The sequence below is a fragment of the Ctenopharyngodon idella genome, chromosome 3 (genome assembly GCF_019924925.1).
Source record: "Ctenopharyngodon idella isolate HZGC_01 chromosome 3, HZGC01, whole genome shotgun sequence".
Taxonomy (NCBI): domain Eukaryota; kingdom Metazoa; phylum Chordata; class Actinopteri; order Cypriniformes; family Xenocyprididae; genus Ctenopharyngodon; species Ctenopharyngodon idella.
Window position 1 is genome coordinate 49,649,127 of NC_067222.1, and position 16,963 is coordinate 49,666,089.

Sequence of the window (16,963 nt, forward strand, 5' to 3'; positions counted from 1 at the left end):
TTACATAAAAGATGTTTACATATAATTCGCAAGACAAAAAAATAGCTGAATTTATTAAAATGACCCAGTTCAAAAGTATGTGAACCATTGGTTCTTAATACTGTGTGTGGTTACCTGGATGATCTACGACTGTTTTTTTGTTTTGTGATGGTTGTTCATGAGTCTCTTGTTTGTTCCGAGCAGTTAAACTGAGCTCTGTTCTTCAGAAAAAATCTCCAGGTCCTGCAGATTGTTCAGTTTTTAAGCATTTTTTGCATATTGGGGGTTGGGGGGTGAAAACTTTTGAATTTGAATATTAAGGTAAATTGTACTTATTTTTTCTTCCGGGAAACATGCAAGTATCTTCTGTTGCTTCCGGAGGGCAGTACTAAAAGAAAAGCAATGATATTTCAATAAAATAAAAAATTTGGACCTCTTCATCCTGTTCAAAAGTTTTCACCCCCCCAACTCTTAATGCATTGTGTTTCCTTCTGGAGCTTCAGTGAATGTTTGAACCTTTTTTAATAGTTGTGTTTGAGTCCCTCAGTTGTCCTCAGTGTGATAAAATGGATCTGAAAATCATACAGTCACTGCTGGAAAGGGTTCAAATATGCAAAAAAATGCTTAAAAACTGAAGAATCTGCAGGACCTGGAGGATTTTTCTGAAGAACAGAGCTCAGTTTAACTGCTCAGAACAAGAAACTCATGAACAACCATCACAAAACAAAAAAACAGTCATAGATCATCCAGGTAACCACACACAGTATTAAGAATCAGTGGTTCACAAACTTTTGAATGGGGCCATTTGAATAAATTCAGCTTTTTTTTTTTTTTCTTGTGGACTATATGTAAACATCTTTTACGTAAAATATCTTACTCAGGACAGTACTAAACAAAAAATAACATGCATTTTGTATGATCTCTTATTTTGTTAAAATTTTTCACATTTTTTTTACAGATTCTGCAAGTGGTTCACATACTTTTTCTTACAACTGTATGATGATTGGTTCCACATATTGTGATTGGGGTGATACCTTTATCTATGCGGATTGTCTGTGCCAGTGGCTCAAGCGAAAGTGCAAAAAGAAACGCACTTAGAGGGCATCCCTGTCGAGAGCCTCTGTCTATGTCAAACGATGAAGAACAAGTTCTACCTGTCAGCACCATGGCTGTGGGATTTGCATACAACACCTTGATCATACGACTGTTAGAGGACCCCAAAGCCATGACCTTCAACACAGCCCACAAATATGGCCATTCCAGATGATCAAAGGCTTTCATAGCATCTAGGGAAAGGACAGCAGCAGGAAGAGACAATAAAGAAGTGCCATGTATTATATGGAGTAATCTTCTAAAATTATCAGATGCTAACCTAGTTCTAATGAAACCTGTCTGGTCACAGTTGACAACCTTAGTCATGACCGGCTGAAGCCTTCGCGCAAGCAATTTAGCGTAAATTTTCAGATCAGCATTTAGGAGGGACAAAGGTCTATAACTTGAGCAATCATTAGGATCCTTGTCCTTTTTGAGCAAGAGCAAAATAACAGCAATATTCACATATAAGAAAAAGACAATCTTTCAACCACGGCTTGAATCATATCAAAAAGTAGAGGGCCCAGTCTGTCCCAGAGGGCGGTGTAAAATTCTGGGGGAATTCCATCCAACCCAGGGGATTTACCGCTACACATATTGGAAGCAGCCTTCTTAAGCTCATCTAAGGTAATGGGGGTATCTAATTTTAGAGAGTCTTCCTCAGACAGCTTAGGAAGCAGTATTTTGTTTAGAAAATTGTCACAAGCATCCTGGTTACGTGATAACTCCGAGCTATATAATTCAGAGTAAAAACTGCGAAAAGTATCATTAACCTGTGAGAGTTCATTAAGAATGTTACCAACTTTTGACCTAATTGCGCTGATATCTGAAAAACGTTCATTGGATCGCAATCTAAGGGCGAGTAAACGGCTGGGTCTAGGCTCATTAAAATAGCACAACTGCTGTGTCCTATGAATTAAAAATTTATATAATAATAGCATTTATCTCTTTTTTCACAAGATCAAATTGAAGCCTTTCATCCTCATCATAACTTTGTTGTAATAGGACATCTAAAGCTGAGAGTTTAGACTCTAAACCGCGTAATCTAGATGAACGAGCTTTCCTTATGCTGGAAGCATAACATAAAGTAAAATTCCTAATAAACCCCTTGACAGCATCCCAGAGTATCCTTGGGTCATCAGCTGAACCTTTATTTATATCAACAAAGTCTGTTAGTTGACTTGAGAACTTGGTTTTGAATGCTTCATCTCGGAAAAGCGTGGTGTTGAAACGCCATCTAGGGGCCCGAGCTGGATTAGAGCTAAACAAAACAGAAGCAATCACTGCCTTATGGTCAGAAAATGCTACTGGCAATAAGCTAACATTAACAATGTTATGAAACAAGCCTCTAGAAGAAAAAATAAAGTCAATAGGAGAGAAAGATGTGTCTAGATGATAAATGGGTGAAGCCTTTAACATCAAGATTTAATATATGCCAAAGATCCACCACCCCGGTATCATTGATCCAGGAACATAAAGCCTCAGAAGCATATTTTTGATTTAAATTTTCTGAGTTTCCCAACCTATCAACTGAATAGTCAACAACAGCATTAAAATCAGCGCCAATAATGAATTTGAAGCCAGAAAGCTCCAAAAGTACCTTAGTGATCTGTTCATAAAATTCTTTTTTAAAAGTATTAGGAGCATAAATTGAAACCAAGGCAACATCTCTATTTTCTATATGAACTTTCGCAACTGTTATTCTACCTTTGTTATCTGCCCAAGTATCCAACACCTTAAAACACAGATTACGCTGACATATAATCGCCACCCCTTTAGATTTATTTGAAGCTGAGGAGCAAGCAAGAACATGGAAAAAACAATTAGACATGTGATTTGTATCACTTTTGACCAGATGAGTCTCTTGTAAGAAGGCTATATTTATTCTTTGTTTCTGCACAAAGTCCAAAGTAGCAACTCATTTCACTGGATTATTCAGGCCCCTTACATTGAGGCTGAGAAAGTTCAACTTGACACCATCAGCCATTTATGAAGTGATAAAAAGTTAAACAATGTAGTAAACAGGAAAAGCAAACTATACATTTGAGAAAAAGACAGGAAGGAGAGGGGAAATTTAAACTCTGGTCCAGGCTTGGATGAACTAGTATTAGAACTATACAAAAACAGAACAAGGAGAAGATTGGGTGCACCCATGTCTATAACTCCTTTGGTACAAAAATGAAAAACTAGGATCTGTTAATTCAAAAGCGCAGAGAAAAAATACACGCCTGCTCAATATCCTAGCTTAAATCAAAAACCAAAACCTTCATGGCAAATAAAGGTTTATACATAAGAAAACTCCCACATCTTTTTGCCGACCATCCATCATTAGTTTGAACATACACGGATCATAAGAAAAAAGAGAGATGTCTTTTGTAAAGACAGCAAACGCTCATCGAAAAATTAAAGATAAGAGTTCACATATTACCGTCCAGCTTTGGCATCTTTCGGGACTTTTTCCGTTCGGGACTGTATGCCGTTCGCCTTGAAGACCAAACATGGCTGGGAAGTTCATTTGGAAGTGGATGCCTTTGGAAGTTCAGCGCAGACCGGGTTGAAGGCTCTCCTCGCGGCGCGAACTGTAGGTGAAATGTCAGGAGCGATATGGAGAAGTTAATCCTCGTATTAAAGCTGCCCTTTGCATCTAGCTGCAACGTCTCTAGAGCGATGAATCTTGATAATAACAGGGCGAGGGCGGCCATCTGTAGGCATACCAAGCCCTCGGTGTGCGCGGTCAATTGCGATAGACAGGACTGGCAACTCAAGCAGTTTCGGAACAAAAGATTCAAAAAAATGTATGGGATCACTTCCCTCAACGGACTCCTTGAGGTTTAGACTTCTGATATTGTCCCATCTGGAACGACCCCCATCGACCTCATCGATGCATTTGATGATACTATCAACTTTCATGTCCAGCTTAGCGAAAGAATCATTCAACATCTTTTGCGTGCACCGACCTTCTTCTGCAATGACTTCGACAATGTGTTTAAGCAAAGCTCCATGTGAAAAATCAGGTAACGAGCTCTCATGGCTAACCGCATGCTCGCTGCTAGCAGTAGCCTCACTAGAATCAGTAAAATCTTTCGTAGAGCATCGGGAATGGTCCGGCTTGTTCCATTTTGACAGCTTGGGCATGATAAACTAACAATGAAGCGACTAAATAGTGAATTTGAGAAAGTTGGGTGAAGGAAAATAATGAAAACAGGAACGTGGACTGGGAGAGGCGAAGAACACAACTGATCACTCTGCCGCCATTACCGGAAGCCCTCTCCTTACTATAGTTTTGGAGTTACCAGTCTTTACTTTTGTGTATGTCACTGAGAAAAAACAACTCTAAAAATGCCTTCAGGTCTTTAAAGGCAATATTCTCAATATTATGATTTTTTGCACCATCAGATTCCAGATTTTCAAATAGTTGTATCTCGACCAAAAAATGTCAAAATGTCCTATTCTAACAAACCATACATCAATAGAAAGCTTCAGCTTTCAGATGATGTATAAATCTCAATTTCAAAAAATTTACCCTTATGACTAGTTTTGCGGTCCAGGGTCACAAATTTGCTTAAATGAATGATCATGCATTTCCCTAGTACATTTTGTGTATCATTACTGTTTGTATATTATTCTTTTGTATATTGTATTCATGCCTGATGATAGAAATACTAGATAATGTAGCTCATCCAGGTGGTGTCTCATATCAAAATACTCATTTATTTACTCACACTTTGGTGGACATCACCATCTCATACAATGCATTGCAGATTTATAGTATAAATGGACACAAACTGCTAGCTTACTCCCCAATGCAAATTAATGAGTTCACTTTCAAACAAAGGAACTCTCCCGCTTGAGAATTGCACTTTTCTCATTGGTCAAGCCAAAACACAAAGGTGTGACCTTTGTGGAACTTAAAAGCCAACACAAAAGGTGTGTTCGACATCGGCTGCGGCTGGATACAACCGATCGGTGAGAGTAGCTGCGTGCAGGCGGGGAGGAGCTGAAAACCGAGACATTAAGTCGGACGCTTTCTGCTTCTCGTAGTGATGCTTGCGCTGCATTTGCATACTTAATCACAGCTTGAAATAAATGCAATATTTGACTAATATTCAGAGACATTTTCATTCAATACTTTATGTACTGCTTACAGCTTCTGTTTTTACAGTAGTAAATTTCAGCATAAGCAAATATTATTTAAATACTAATGTAGTGGGGTCTACATTTTTTACCAGTTTTATTTTGATAAACATGACATAATACAACATCGCAACTACATGAAAAGAGCTTTGACTCTTATAAAAATACAGATTTGTGAGCATTAGTGGAACTGAAGGCATGACAATAAACACGAAACGGACGTGATTATTGTCATGCGGTGAATCCGGCCAATCGTGAAACAGCTGTGTCCTCATCAGAGCTCGTGCAGCTCCTCTTGAGAACCTGCACTGGCTGACTCAGGCGGCTGATCTCGAATCGCTCTCGCGGTACTTTGAAGCCATACGTCACAGACTCGGCGCTGTCTCAAGTCGGACAAAATTTCTTACTGGCATGCACTGCTTCAAGTCAGCCGCCGATCGGTCTGTGCGGCACTGTATCAAGTTGAATAAGCCTAATTTTCCCTCCTCCCATCGTGTGGAGTATCTCGCATGAATACAGTCGGTTATGGCATAAGTGGATGTAAACAGGTGGGTAAAAACTGGATACGTGTCAGTAAATTACATCCATCCATTCAGCAGCCCAATTACATACCTGTCTGTCATTAATGTTAATCAAACAACAAAAGATGTTAAATGTTAAATAAACCTACTTGATCTGAAAAGAGTTTAGGCTATTTAATTTACTATTGTATTTGTAATTTGCTAATTTGCTTCTTTGTTCTTTTTATATAGCCTAATAAAAATATTATTATAAATTTATCATATTATGTTCATATTACCCACCCATATACCAGCTGATATACCATGTAGGCCTAGTCTTGATTTGGGTGGTCAGTCTGCATTTGAAAGTTTGAAAGATTTTAAATCTAGCTAATCAAGTAAAATGACTCAAAATCAAGTAATTTTAGCATCATATAAAATGTAGTTTCCCAACAGCAGAATTGTGGCCAGTAAAAATGCTGAGTGGCTAGTAACTTTGGAAAAAACACTAGCCACAGTGGCTGCTGAGCAAAAAAGTTAATGTCAAGCCCTGGATATATTTAAACATATCCTTAGTCCTCCAGGGTTTATAATGGTAGTGAATGGTAGCCCAAATTCTGAAGACAGAAAATTGCAAATGCATGTATAACATATTATACATCCAGAGGTCGCGTTAGACTTTCTCATCGTATGTCATTTTGACGGACAGGGTCGTAAAAATTCTGTCATAATCTGTTATAACCCGTCATTTTAATTTTCATATTTTTTATTAGCTTTTATTTTCATTCACATTTTAATCATGAAGACATAACTTAATTAACATAACGCAATAAAATATCTCAATCGATGTTCTGTAGGCCTATCTGCCTGAACTCAATCTCACTTGAATTGGGTGCTCGCCTGTGCATAATCAAACGCATCAAGGGAGACAGATGTAGAGGCAATTGTCATCAAATTCTGCATCTTTGCCTCAGAAAGACGACTTCTCGTGACAGTTTTAATTTTGTTCTGGAGGCTGAAACCGCGTTCTGTTGCCACACTGGAGACCGGAATTACTAGCGCCACTTCAGCCAGAGTTTTGTAGTCAGGAAACATTTCCCCCAGGGAAATGATCAGAAGTTTGCAGGACTCTCTGAATGTGGGATTTCCCGATCCTGCAACCACTCGTTTCGTCGGGAGGAAATCCTGCAGCATGCGCTCCTTCTGCACCAGGGGCGCAGATGCGCACTTCTGTGCTCTGTAGTGGTCACAAATGAGCTCCAAAGCATCCAGCCCATAGCTCTCCACTGCACTGTTAGTGCCCGGATAGCGAGATGCATTGAGTACAGTGTTGAGGTCAGCGATGAGACCCACGTGCTCCAAAGGGAATCTTTTTCTGATGGATCTGGTGAGATCTGCTATGTACTCTTTGCGCAAAACTGAAAAGCTCTGCGCATCTGCCTGTGTCAGAGTAATGCCACAGAACTTGCCATCTTGTAAGTCCTTGTTGAATTCTGTCTCTGCTTTACCTGGCCCATTCATCAAGTCATCTAGGCTAGCAAGGGTCATGTTCACAACAGGTTAGATGTGTGAGATGTTAACATCATCTTTTTGGAACATGAGATTCATGCGGTTCACAAAGGCCAAGACGTCAGACAACAGGTGAGTTAGGGCAGGGAATGTGTGTGTTTGGATGCGCTTTCGAATACGTGCTTTTGAGCTACCGGGCAGTTTTTCGAGTTTTACTCCTCCTTCAGCTCCGATACCAGAGAAACCCAGTTGGCACGTATGCCTTTAACTGCCCTCTCCAATGAGAGTCAGCATGTAGCCGATGGTTGTTTTAGACTCAACAGGTCTTGTGCCTCCATTTCATTTTGGAGTTTGTTTAATCGGTTTGTTCGAATGGGGGAATACTTGTAGTATGTGTATATGTTATTAACAGCGGTGACATATGCACTTATTTCACGCACAGCATTGGAGGCATCACGAGCAGCCAGTGCCGTTCTGTGTGCACCACAGTGAATGCTTATGAGGTAGGGACAGTCATTCTGGCAATGCGATCATCAACAGCGCTACTTATGGTCATTGCTATAGCCTCCTCCATCTGACTGACACTGTCGTGGTGGGTGAACGTGTGTGCACTGTTCAGGTTTGGACAGGTGACTTGGGGTGTTTGTATTTTCCATATGCAACACAACCTTAAGCTGTGTTTTTAATGCCTCGTTACAGGCAGCCTGTGATTTTTCGACATGCTTGACAATTGCCATGCTCTGGTTGACCACTCGTGAAGCTTCAATGTAGCTATGACTATTTTTATGATCATTCAGTGCCGATTTCTGCATTTTTGTGCACCCCCGGACAAATCCGTTACTCATGTTAGCTTTTCTAGTCAAGTCAAGTCAAGTCACCTTTATTTATATAGCGCTTTTTACAATGTAGATTGTGTCAAAGCAGCTTTACATTGATAACTGGTACATTGTTTGGCTGCACAGCAGCTCTTAAAGAATAGTGTCAATGCCGGCAGATCAAAGCACTGTTGAATATCAAATGTCAAGTCAAGTGTCCCCAACTAAGCAAGCCAGAGGCGACAGCGGCAAGGAACCCAAACTCCGGTGACATCAGGTGGCAGACAAGTGGCAAATTGGTGTTAAAATGGAGAAAAAAACCTTGGGAGAAACCAGGCTTAGTCGGGGTGCCAGTTCTCCTCTGGCCAACAGTGCTTTGTTACAATTCAGGTTGCTATCATAAGTCCAATAGGATCGCAACATTAAAAGTATTTATTTCAGTTCCATCCAATTGAGGATCGTATTCATCACGCCGGTATGGACGGTTGTTGAGGAACTGTGTCGTGGCTGTCGTGTCGATGAGGCCCTCACAGTGGATGATCTAGTTGACTCAATCTCTGCTGATACGTCAGGGCTGCGTTGTGGTCGTGTCAAGGTGGAGGTCCTTGGTCTCACCTGGATACGGCCCGGATCCGGTTGACTACGGTGAACCTCGGGATAAACAGAAAGACTAATATTAGCGTAGATGCCATTCTTCTTCTGATGTAACGAGTACATCAGGTGTTATAGGAAGTGTTCCCGGTTCCGGCTGACCTAATTTATGCAGCCTAATAATCCTTTAACGGATTTGAAAATATAAATTGGTAATGTGTTATGTGTATGCCAGGTTAAAGAGATGCGTTTTTAGTCTAGATTTAAACTGACAGAGTGTGTCTGCTTCCCGAACAATGCTAGGAAGATTGTTCCAGAGTTTAGGTGCCAAATAGGAGAAGGATCTACCACCTGCAGTTGATTTTGATATTCTAGGTATTATCAGCTGGCCTGAATTCTGAGATCGCAATAGACGTGAAGGACTATAATGAATTAGGAGCTCGCTCAGGTACTGGGGAGCTAAACCATTTAGTGCTTTGTAAGTAATTAGCAAGATTTTAAAATCTATACGATGTTTAACAGGAAGCCAATGCAGTGTTGACAGAACTGGGCTAATATGGTCATACTTCCTAGTTCTAGTAAGAACTCTAGCTGCTGCATTTTGTACGAGCTGTAGTTTATTTATCAGGCGAGCAGAACAACCATCCAGTAGAGCGTTACAGTAATCTAGCCTTGAGGTCATGAACGCATGAACTAACTGTTCTGCATTTTTCATTGAGAGCATATGTCGTAGTTTAGATATATTTTTAAGATGGAAGAATGCGGTTTTACAGATGCTAGTAACATGGCCTTCAAATGAAAGATTGGTATCAAAGAGCACACCCAGGTTCCTAACTGACGACGAAGACTTAACAGAGCAGCCATCAAGTGTTAGACAATATTCTAGGTTATTACGTGAAGAAGTTTTTGGTCCAAAAATTAGAATCTCTGTTTTTTCTGAATTTAGTAGTAGGAAATTACTGGTCATTAAATTTTTTATATCAGCTATGCATTCCGTTAATTTTGTGAATTGGTAAGTTTTGTCAGGGCGCGAAGAAATATAGAGCTGAGTATCATCAGCGTAACAGTGAAAACTAACGCCATGCTTCCTAATGATATCTCCCAAGGGTAGCATGTACAGAGTGAACAGTAACGGTCCTAGTACTAAGCCTTGTGGTACTCCATATTGAACTTGTGATCGATATGACATGTCTTCGCTTACTACTACAAACTGATAACGGTCAGATAAGTATGATTTGAACCATGACAATGCAATTCCACTAATGCCAACATAATTTTCGAGTCTATTTAAAAGAATATTGTGATCAATAGTGTCAAATGCTGCACTAAGATCCAGTAACACTAATAGAGAGATACAACCACGATCTGATGATAAGAGCAAATCATTAGTAACTCTAATGAGAGCAGTCTCAGTACTATGGTACGGTCTAAATCCTGACTGGAAATCCTCACAGATACCATTTATTTCTAAAAAGGAACATAGTTGTGATGATACTGCCTTTTCTAGTATTTTTGACAGAAAAGTGAGATTTGAGATCGGCCTGTAATTGACTAATTCTCTAGGATCAAGTTGTGGTTTTTTAATAAGAGGTTTAATAATAGCCAGCTTAAAAGTTTTTGGTACGTATCCTAATGATAAAGATGAATTGACGATATTGAGAAGAGGGTCTATGACCTCTGGAAGCATTTCTTTCAATAGCTTAGTCGGTATAGGGTCTAACATACATGTTGTTGATTTTGATGATTTAACAAGTTTAGACAATTCTTCCTCTCCTAAAGCAGTAAATGAATTGAATTTTTCCTCAGGGACACTACAATGCACTATCTGACACGATACTGTAGCAGACGGTTGCATGGTTATTATTTTTTCTCTAATATTATCAATCTTGCAAGTAAAGAAGTTCATAAAGTCATTACTGCTGTGCTCTTTGGAAACATCAGAAGTTGAAGCTTTATTTCTTGTTAATTTAGCCACTGTATCAAATAAATACCTAGGGTTGTGTTTATTTTCTTCTAAGAGTTTTGAAAAATAGGCAGATCTAGCAGATTTTAAGGCCTTTCTGTACTCAATCATTCTCTCTCTCCACGAAATACGAAATACTTCTAGTTTTGTTTTCTAACAGCTGCGCTCCATTTTTCTGGCTGCTAACTTTAGGGCCCGAGTGTGCTCATTGTACCATGGCATTGGATTAATTTCCTTAATCTTTTTTAAACGCAAAGGAGCAACTGAGTCTAATGTGCTGGAAAAGACAGAGGCAATAGTTTCTGTTGCAACATCGAGGTCTTCTAAGCTGTCTGGTATGCTAAGGCGATGAAAATGATCAGGAAGATTATTTATAAAGCAATCTTTAGTGGTAGAAGTGATGGTTCTACCATATTTATGGCATGGAGGTAGTTTAGCCACCTTGACTAAATGTAGTATACACGAGACTAGATAATGATCTGAGATGTCGTCACTCTGCTGCAGAATTTCAACAGCATCGATATCGATTCCATGTGACAATATTAGATCTAAAGTATGATTACGACAATGAGTGGGTCCTGACACATGTTGTCTAACACCAATAGAGTTTAGAATATCTGCAAATGCCAATCCTAATGCGTCTTTTTTATTATCTACATGAATATTAAAATCACCAACAACAAGGACTTTATCTGCAGCTAGTACTAACTCTGATAGAAAGTCAGCAAATTCTTTGATAAAGTCTGTATTGTGTCCTGGTGGCCTGTATACAGTAGCCAGCACAAATGTCAACTTACATAATGTTACGTAAAGTACCATAGTTTCGAAGGAATTATATTTGAAAGACTTCTGACTAGATTACAGCAACACCTCCCCCTTTGCCTTTCTGACGGGCATTGTGTTGATAATCATAACCTTGAGGACTAGACTCATTTAAAGTAATGTAATCGTCCGGTTTTAGCCAAGTTTCTGTCAAACACAGCACATCTAGATTATTATCTTTGATAATATCATTAACAATAAGTGATTTTGAAGTAAGGGATCTAATATTTAACAACCCGAGTTTTATCATTTGTTTAGCATTATTATCTCTATTTTTTATTTGTTGAACATCAATTAAATTTTTACCATTAAATGGGTTTGGAAGTTTTTTGTTTTTACTAATTCGGGGTACAGACACAGTCTCTATTTGAAAATATCTAGGTGTAAGAGTTTCTATGTGTTGAGAGTTATCTGAATTTTCTGAGTTCTGTAACGTGAGGCAGCTAGCAGACGGTCGGTTTAGCCAGTCTGTCTGCTTTCTGACCTGGGCCCCAGTTTGTCATGTTTCAGTTCTAAGACTATGTGCCATATTACTAGAGAGAAGAGCAGCACCATCTCGGGAGGGATGAATACCATCTCTTTTTAACAGGTCAGGTCTGCCCCAAAAACTTTTCCAATTGTCTATGAAACCTATATTATTTTGCGGACACCACTTAGACAGCCAGCCATTGAGTGATGATAATCTGCTAACTATCTCATCACTCCGACGAACAGGAAGGGGGCCAGAGCAAATTACTTCTCCTGACATTGTACTTGCGAGTTCACACACCTCTTTAATGTTAATTTTAGTGATCTCCGACTGGCGAAGTCGAACATCATTAGTGCCGACGTGAATAATAATCTTAGAGTATTTACGATTAGCATTAGCCAGCACTTTTAAATTTGCTTTGATGTCAGGTGCTCTGGCTCCCGGCAAACATGTGACTATGGTGGCTGGTGTCTCTATTTTCACGTTCCGTGTAATAGAATCGCCAATAACTAGGGCACTTTCAACAGGATTCTCAGTGGGTGTATCACTGAGTGGGGAGAACCTGTTTGATGTTCTTATTGGAACGGAAGAGTGGTGTTTTCCGCGGCTAGGCCGCCTCACCGTTACCCAAGTGCCCTGCTGCGCGGGCTCTACAGCCGGAACCGAACAATGTACAGAGTTCACTAAGCTAGTCGCATCCAAAACAGTATCTGAAGCCCTTGCATTCTTACTATCCTCGATTAAAGTTTGCGTGTCTCTAATTCTGAGATTCTCTCTGTCAGCCTGACTATATCCCTACATTTATGACATGTAAATCCCTCGTCGCTGACAGAGAGAGCTATGGTAAACATGTGGCAAATGGAACAGGTAGCAATGCTGGGAGAGGATGACATGACTCACCGTGTTTGTAGACTGATCCGACTTATCGGATCGGACTTATCGGATCTTTTCTACAGATGTCGCAGAACATTTTGCCGCCTTCCCTCCTCAGCCACGTAAACTCCTGCTCCCACTGAACCCGGTACTCCCTCCTGACCTCCTTGCTGCCGCTTGGTTGCCCCGTAACAGCTGTTGACTGAATAATTTAATCTGTTTGTCGTTCATCCTCCAATGCATCACTTCCTCTTTTTTCACCTTTATTAACAGTTTCACAACTATTTGGCCTTTTGAAGAAACTTCTCACACTCATTTTTGCAGCTGTATGCAGCGGTGACAAAGACGAGACAATACGATAATTAATAAGATAATAAGCGCAATCGCCATCAACTGGGCAGGAGTGGGAATTACAGTTACAAATTACAATAGATTGCCTGTCAAAATGACGGATGGCCTTCAGATTTTCCGTCACTGCTAAAAAAAAAATCTGTCGATGGAAAATATTCAGTTAACGCAACCTCTGTATGTGTCATATTTATGTTATATTATAGAGCATATAAATGTTAATCCTATAGTTTAATATGTTGCTTATTACAAAGACATTTTATATTTCAACATATTTCAGATGATTTCACTCATCTCTAAGTTTGGGGAAAGCCAAACTAGTCAATATGTACATGTTTATGTATAAAAAAAAAAAAACAGCATGTTATGTAAGTAAGAATACAATACTTACCCGCTAAATCCTTGGCTGGATCAAGACACTCCAGATGAAACTGAAGCCACTATCATGCTATTCTTCTGAGGTAAATTATTCCAGATTATTCCTCACTGAATCCCAAAATGATATAAAGTAAATAAATCTGATGAAACTTGATGCAACTTAATAAAACATTAGGGTTTGAATAGAGTGCGCTGTCCGTAGGGGTGTTCAAAAAACCATCAGAATGCACTGGCTCGTTCGTTGACCACAGAGGTTTAATGCAGCAACAGCAGAAAACAAAATGAAGAAAAAAGTTGAGCTTGGAGATCTTTTTTACTTTCTACTACAAAAATTACATATCATTCAGTGATCCAGTGTGCCATGAAACGACCAAACATCGCCCAGTCTATTTACTAACTCACTAACTCACCTCAACAAAACAAAACAAAACAACACTTTTGTTCTTTATGCTTCTGCAAAACCTAACCTGGGTAATGTGCACTTGCAAAACTAGTAAAGCAACCCTTGCTTTTCATTCATTCTCCAAACATGATGAACACCTGCTGTTAACAATCAGAATCACTGAAGGAAAGAGGAACAACAAGAACAGAAAAAAGAGTCGAGCAGAAAACTGACTTATAGCCACACACCCTGCAAATAAAAGAACACATTAAATCTCTCAAGATCTCAGCAGAGAATGATTAAACAACTCCAAAACAGCATTACCATCTTCACGTATTGCCAATTAGACTTTATTTCTTTCATACGTCTACAAAATTTCTTATTGAGAATTGAGGTTTAGCTCTAATCAATGTAATAATATTCACATGAAAATTCACGTCACCATTATTTAGCTTTAGTTGGAGACTTGATCCTTGATTTCCTATGTTTTTCTTTTAGCTATTGTAATAGTGTTTTTAAACACATTTGTCACAACAAAGGAAGCTGAGATTAAATGTGGTTGTGATGTTGGCTACGTATTGATGATGACAAAAGATCATCATGAAAGTAGGTTGATTAACAAGTCTCATTCAAAGTCTTATCAGTGATATTAAATGTGTTGTGTTATTAATATTTTGCATTACCAACACTGATATTACACCATAGGATCCAGCAGTGTTGCAGCAATCAGTTATTCTGAAAAAAAAATGTAAAAACATGTTGAGCACAAAGAGCTTTGATCTTCTGTATAATTGAAACACACACAGACATCAACAATCAGCACATGAAACTCAACAATGGTGACAATCAATAAAAAGCTCCATGCCGCAATGTATGCCGGGTACCACCATAGTACAAAACTCAAAAAGTTACTGCACTGGAAAAAACACCTAAACTCTTCCAAGGTAGAACTAGTAAATAGACTGGGCGATGTTTGGCCACTGGATCACTGAATAATATGTAATTTTGGTTTGAAGCAGTTAGTAGAAAGTAAAAAAAGATCTCCTCAAGCTCAACTGTTTTCTTCATTTTGTTTTCAAGTTATCCTGATAGAATAAATAGTAATTTAAGAGATAATTCAGTCAAAAAAAGATTCTGTTAATCTTGATTCTAATGTTGTTCCAATTCTGTATGGCTTTCATGCTATTTTGCTTAAAGGATTAGTTCACTTTGAAATGAAAATTACCCCAAGCTTTACTCACCCTCGAGCCATCCTAGGTGTATGACTTTTTTCTTTCAGATGAACACAATCAGTTATCTTAATAAATATCCTGATGCATCTAAGCTTTAAAATGGCAGTGAACAGGACCAACGAGTATGAAGCTCAAGAAAGTGCATCCTTTCAAAGAAAAACTATTAAAGGCATTCTGAAGTGAAGCAATGTGTTTGTGTAAGAAAAATATCCATATTTAACAAGTTATAAAGTAAAATATTTTGCTTATGCCAGACCACCTTCCCTATTTAACTTAGGAAGAAAGCGTAACTGATGTCGCATCAGTTAAGCTTTTTCCGTAAGTTGAATATGGAAGTCGTAGGACATAGCGTAAATGTTTTGAACTGTGAGAGGCATTAGGCTTTCTTCGTAAGCTAAATACGGAAGGTGGTCTGGCGGAAGCTAGATATTCTTTATACTCATTGGTCCCATTCACTGACATTATAAAGCTTAGATGCGTCAGTATATTTATTAATATAACTCCGATTGTGTTCATCTGAAAGAAGAAAGTCATATACACCTAGGATAGCTTTAGGGTGAGTAAATTTTGGGGTAATTTTAATTTCAAAGTGAACTAATTCTTTAATGTGTGTTTTTCCCATACAGTGAAAGTTAATGAGGTTCCGCTGAAGAAAATAAGTCATACAGATTTAGAATTAGATCATGTGAGGTTGAGTGATGATGGAATTGTCCTTTTTGGGTGAACTATCCCTGTAGTATCTGAACTCCAAAACCAATAACCCCATCATTTACCTTTTATTATGTGTAGCTTCAATGAGTTTGACCACAAGTTCTTCGGCATCACTAATGCTGAAACAATCACCATGGACCCTCAGCACAAACTTCTGTTGCAGTGCACCTACAGGGCCCTAGAGGATGCTGGGATACCAATGGAAAAGGCCAGTGGAACGCAAACAGGAGTATTTTTGGGTAACATATAAACTAGATATAAGATAAGTAAAAAAAATGTAACTTTTACAGTCTTTTAATCCCAGTGAAAAAGCTTGTCCTGGTCTCAATATGTGCACTTGTGCTTTAATTCCTTTGTGTTATAGCACAAATAGAAATGCTGAAATCAAAAGCATAATTGTCAGCAAAAGCATATTGTCAGCTAACATGTCTAACTTGTTTTTGTTTGTTTGCTTGTTTTTTAGGCCTAATGAACAGAGACTTTGAGCTGGCAAATGTGAGGATGAATCCAAAACACATAGACCACACCAATGCCACTGGTGCTGCAATGAGCATAGCTGCCAATCGCATCTCATACATATTCAATTTCACTGGCCCCTCACTGTCCATTGACTGTGCCTGTTCCTCATCCCTCGTTGCCCTTCACTTAGCTTGTCAAGCCATAAAACAAGGTAGTCTTCAAAAATATGTACGTAAACCCTGTGGATCAACTTATTTGCACATTTTAAGAAGATTGTCTACATACTGTATATTCTATGTGAACTAATATACAGTACTGTGCAAAAGATATTAGATGCTTCATGTTTTATGTATGTTTTGCTTTTTAATTAATCAAATGAATTATTAGCCATTAGGCTGCCCCCACCCCCCTAAGTTGTGTGGTTATCTGTATTCTACTCAACAGGAGATTGTGATATGGCCTTGTGTGGAGGTGTGTCCTGTATATTGGAGCCGACCCTTTTTGTCACTCTCTCCAAGGCAAAAATGATCTCCTCTGATGGAACGAGTAAACCTTTCAGCAGCAAAGCAGATGGATACGGCAGAGGTGAAGGATGCGGGGTTGTTCTATTAAAGCCTCTAAAAAAAGTAAATAAAAAGATTGTCTCATATAAACACAGCACTATGACAGCAATACATGTAACGATAAACTACTGCAAGAAATATAT

At 38.9% G+C, this 16,963-nt stretch overlaps 2 protein-coding genes across 6 annotated transcripts in view; both read left to right on the top strand.

Moving 5' to 3' along the window:
* LOC127508760 (patched domain-containing protein 3-like) overlaps positions 1-16,963 on the top strand; it is a 207,293-nt gene that overhangs the window by 22,749 nt on the left and 167,581 nt on the right. The gene's annotated exons all lie outside the window — the stretch shown is intronic.
* LOC127508717 (probable polyketide synthase 16) overlaps positions 1-16,963 on the top strand; it is a 248,369-nt gene that overhangs the window by 5,285 nt on the left and 226,121 nt on the right. The window contains exons 4-6 of one of the 2 annotated variants that reach the window (XM_051886973.1): positions 15,877-16,037; positions 16,262-16,468; positions 16,702-16,883. The exons of the other annotated variant lie outside the window; for it this stretch is intronic. Of the exons in view, the coding sequence (XP_051742933.1) occupies positions 15,877-16,037; positions 16,262-16,468; positions 16,702-16,883 (550 nt within the window). The remainder of the gene's footprint in view (positions 1-15,876; positions 16,038-16,261; positions 16,469-16,701; positions 16,884-16,963) is intronic. 2 annotated transcript variants of the gene reach the window in all.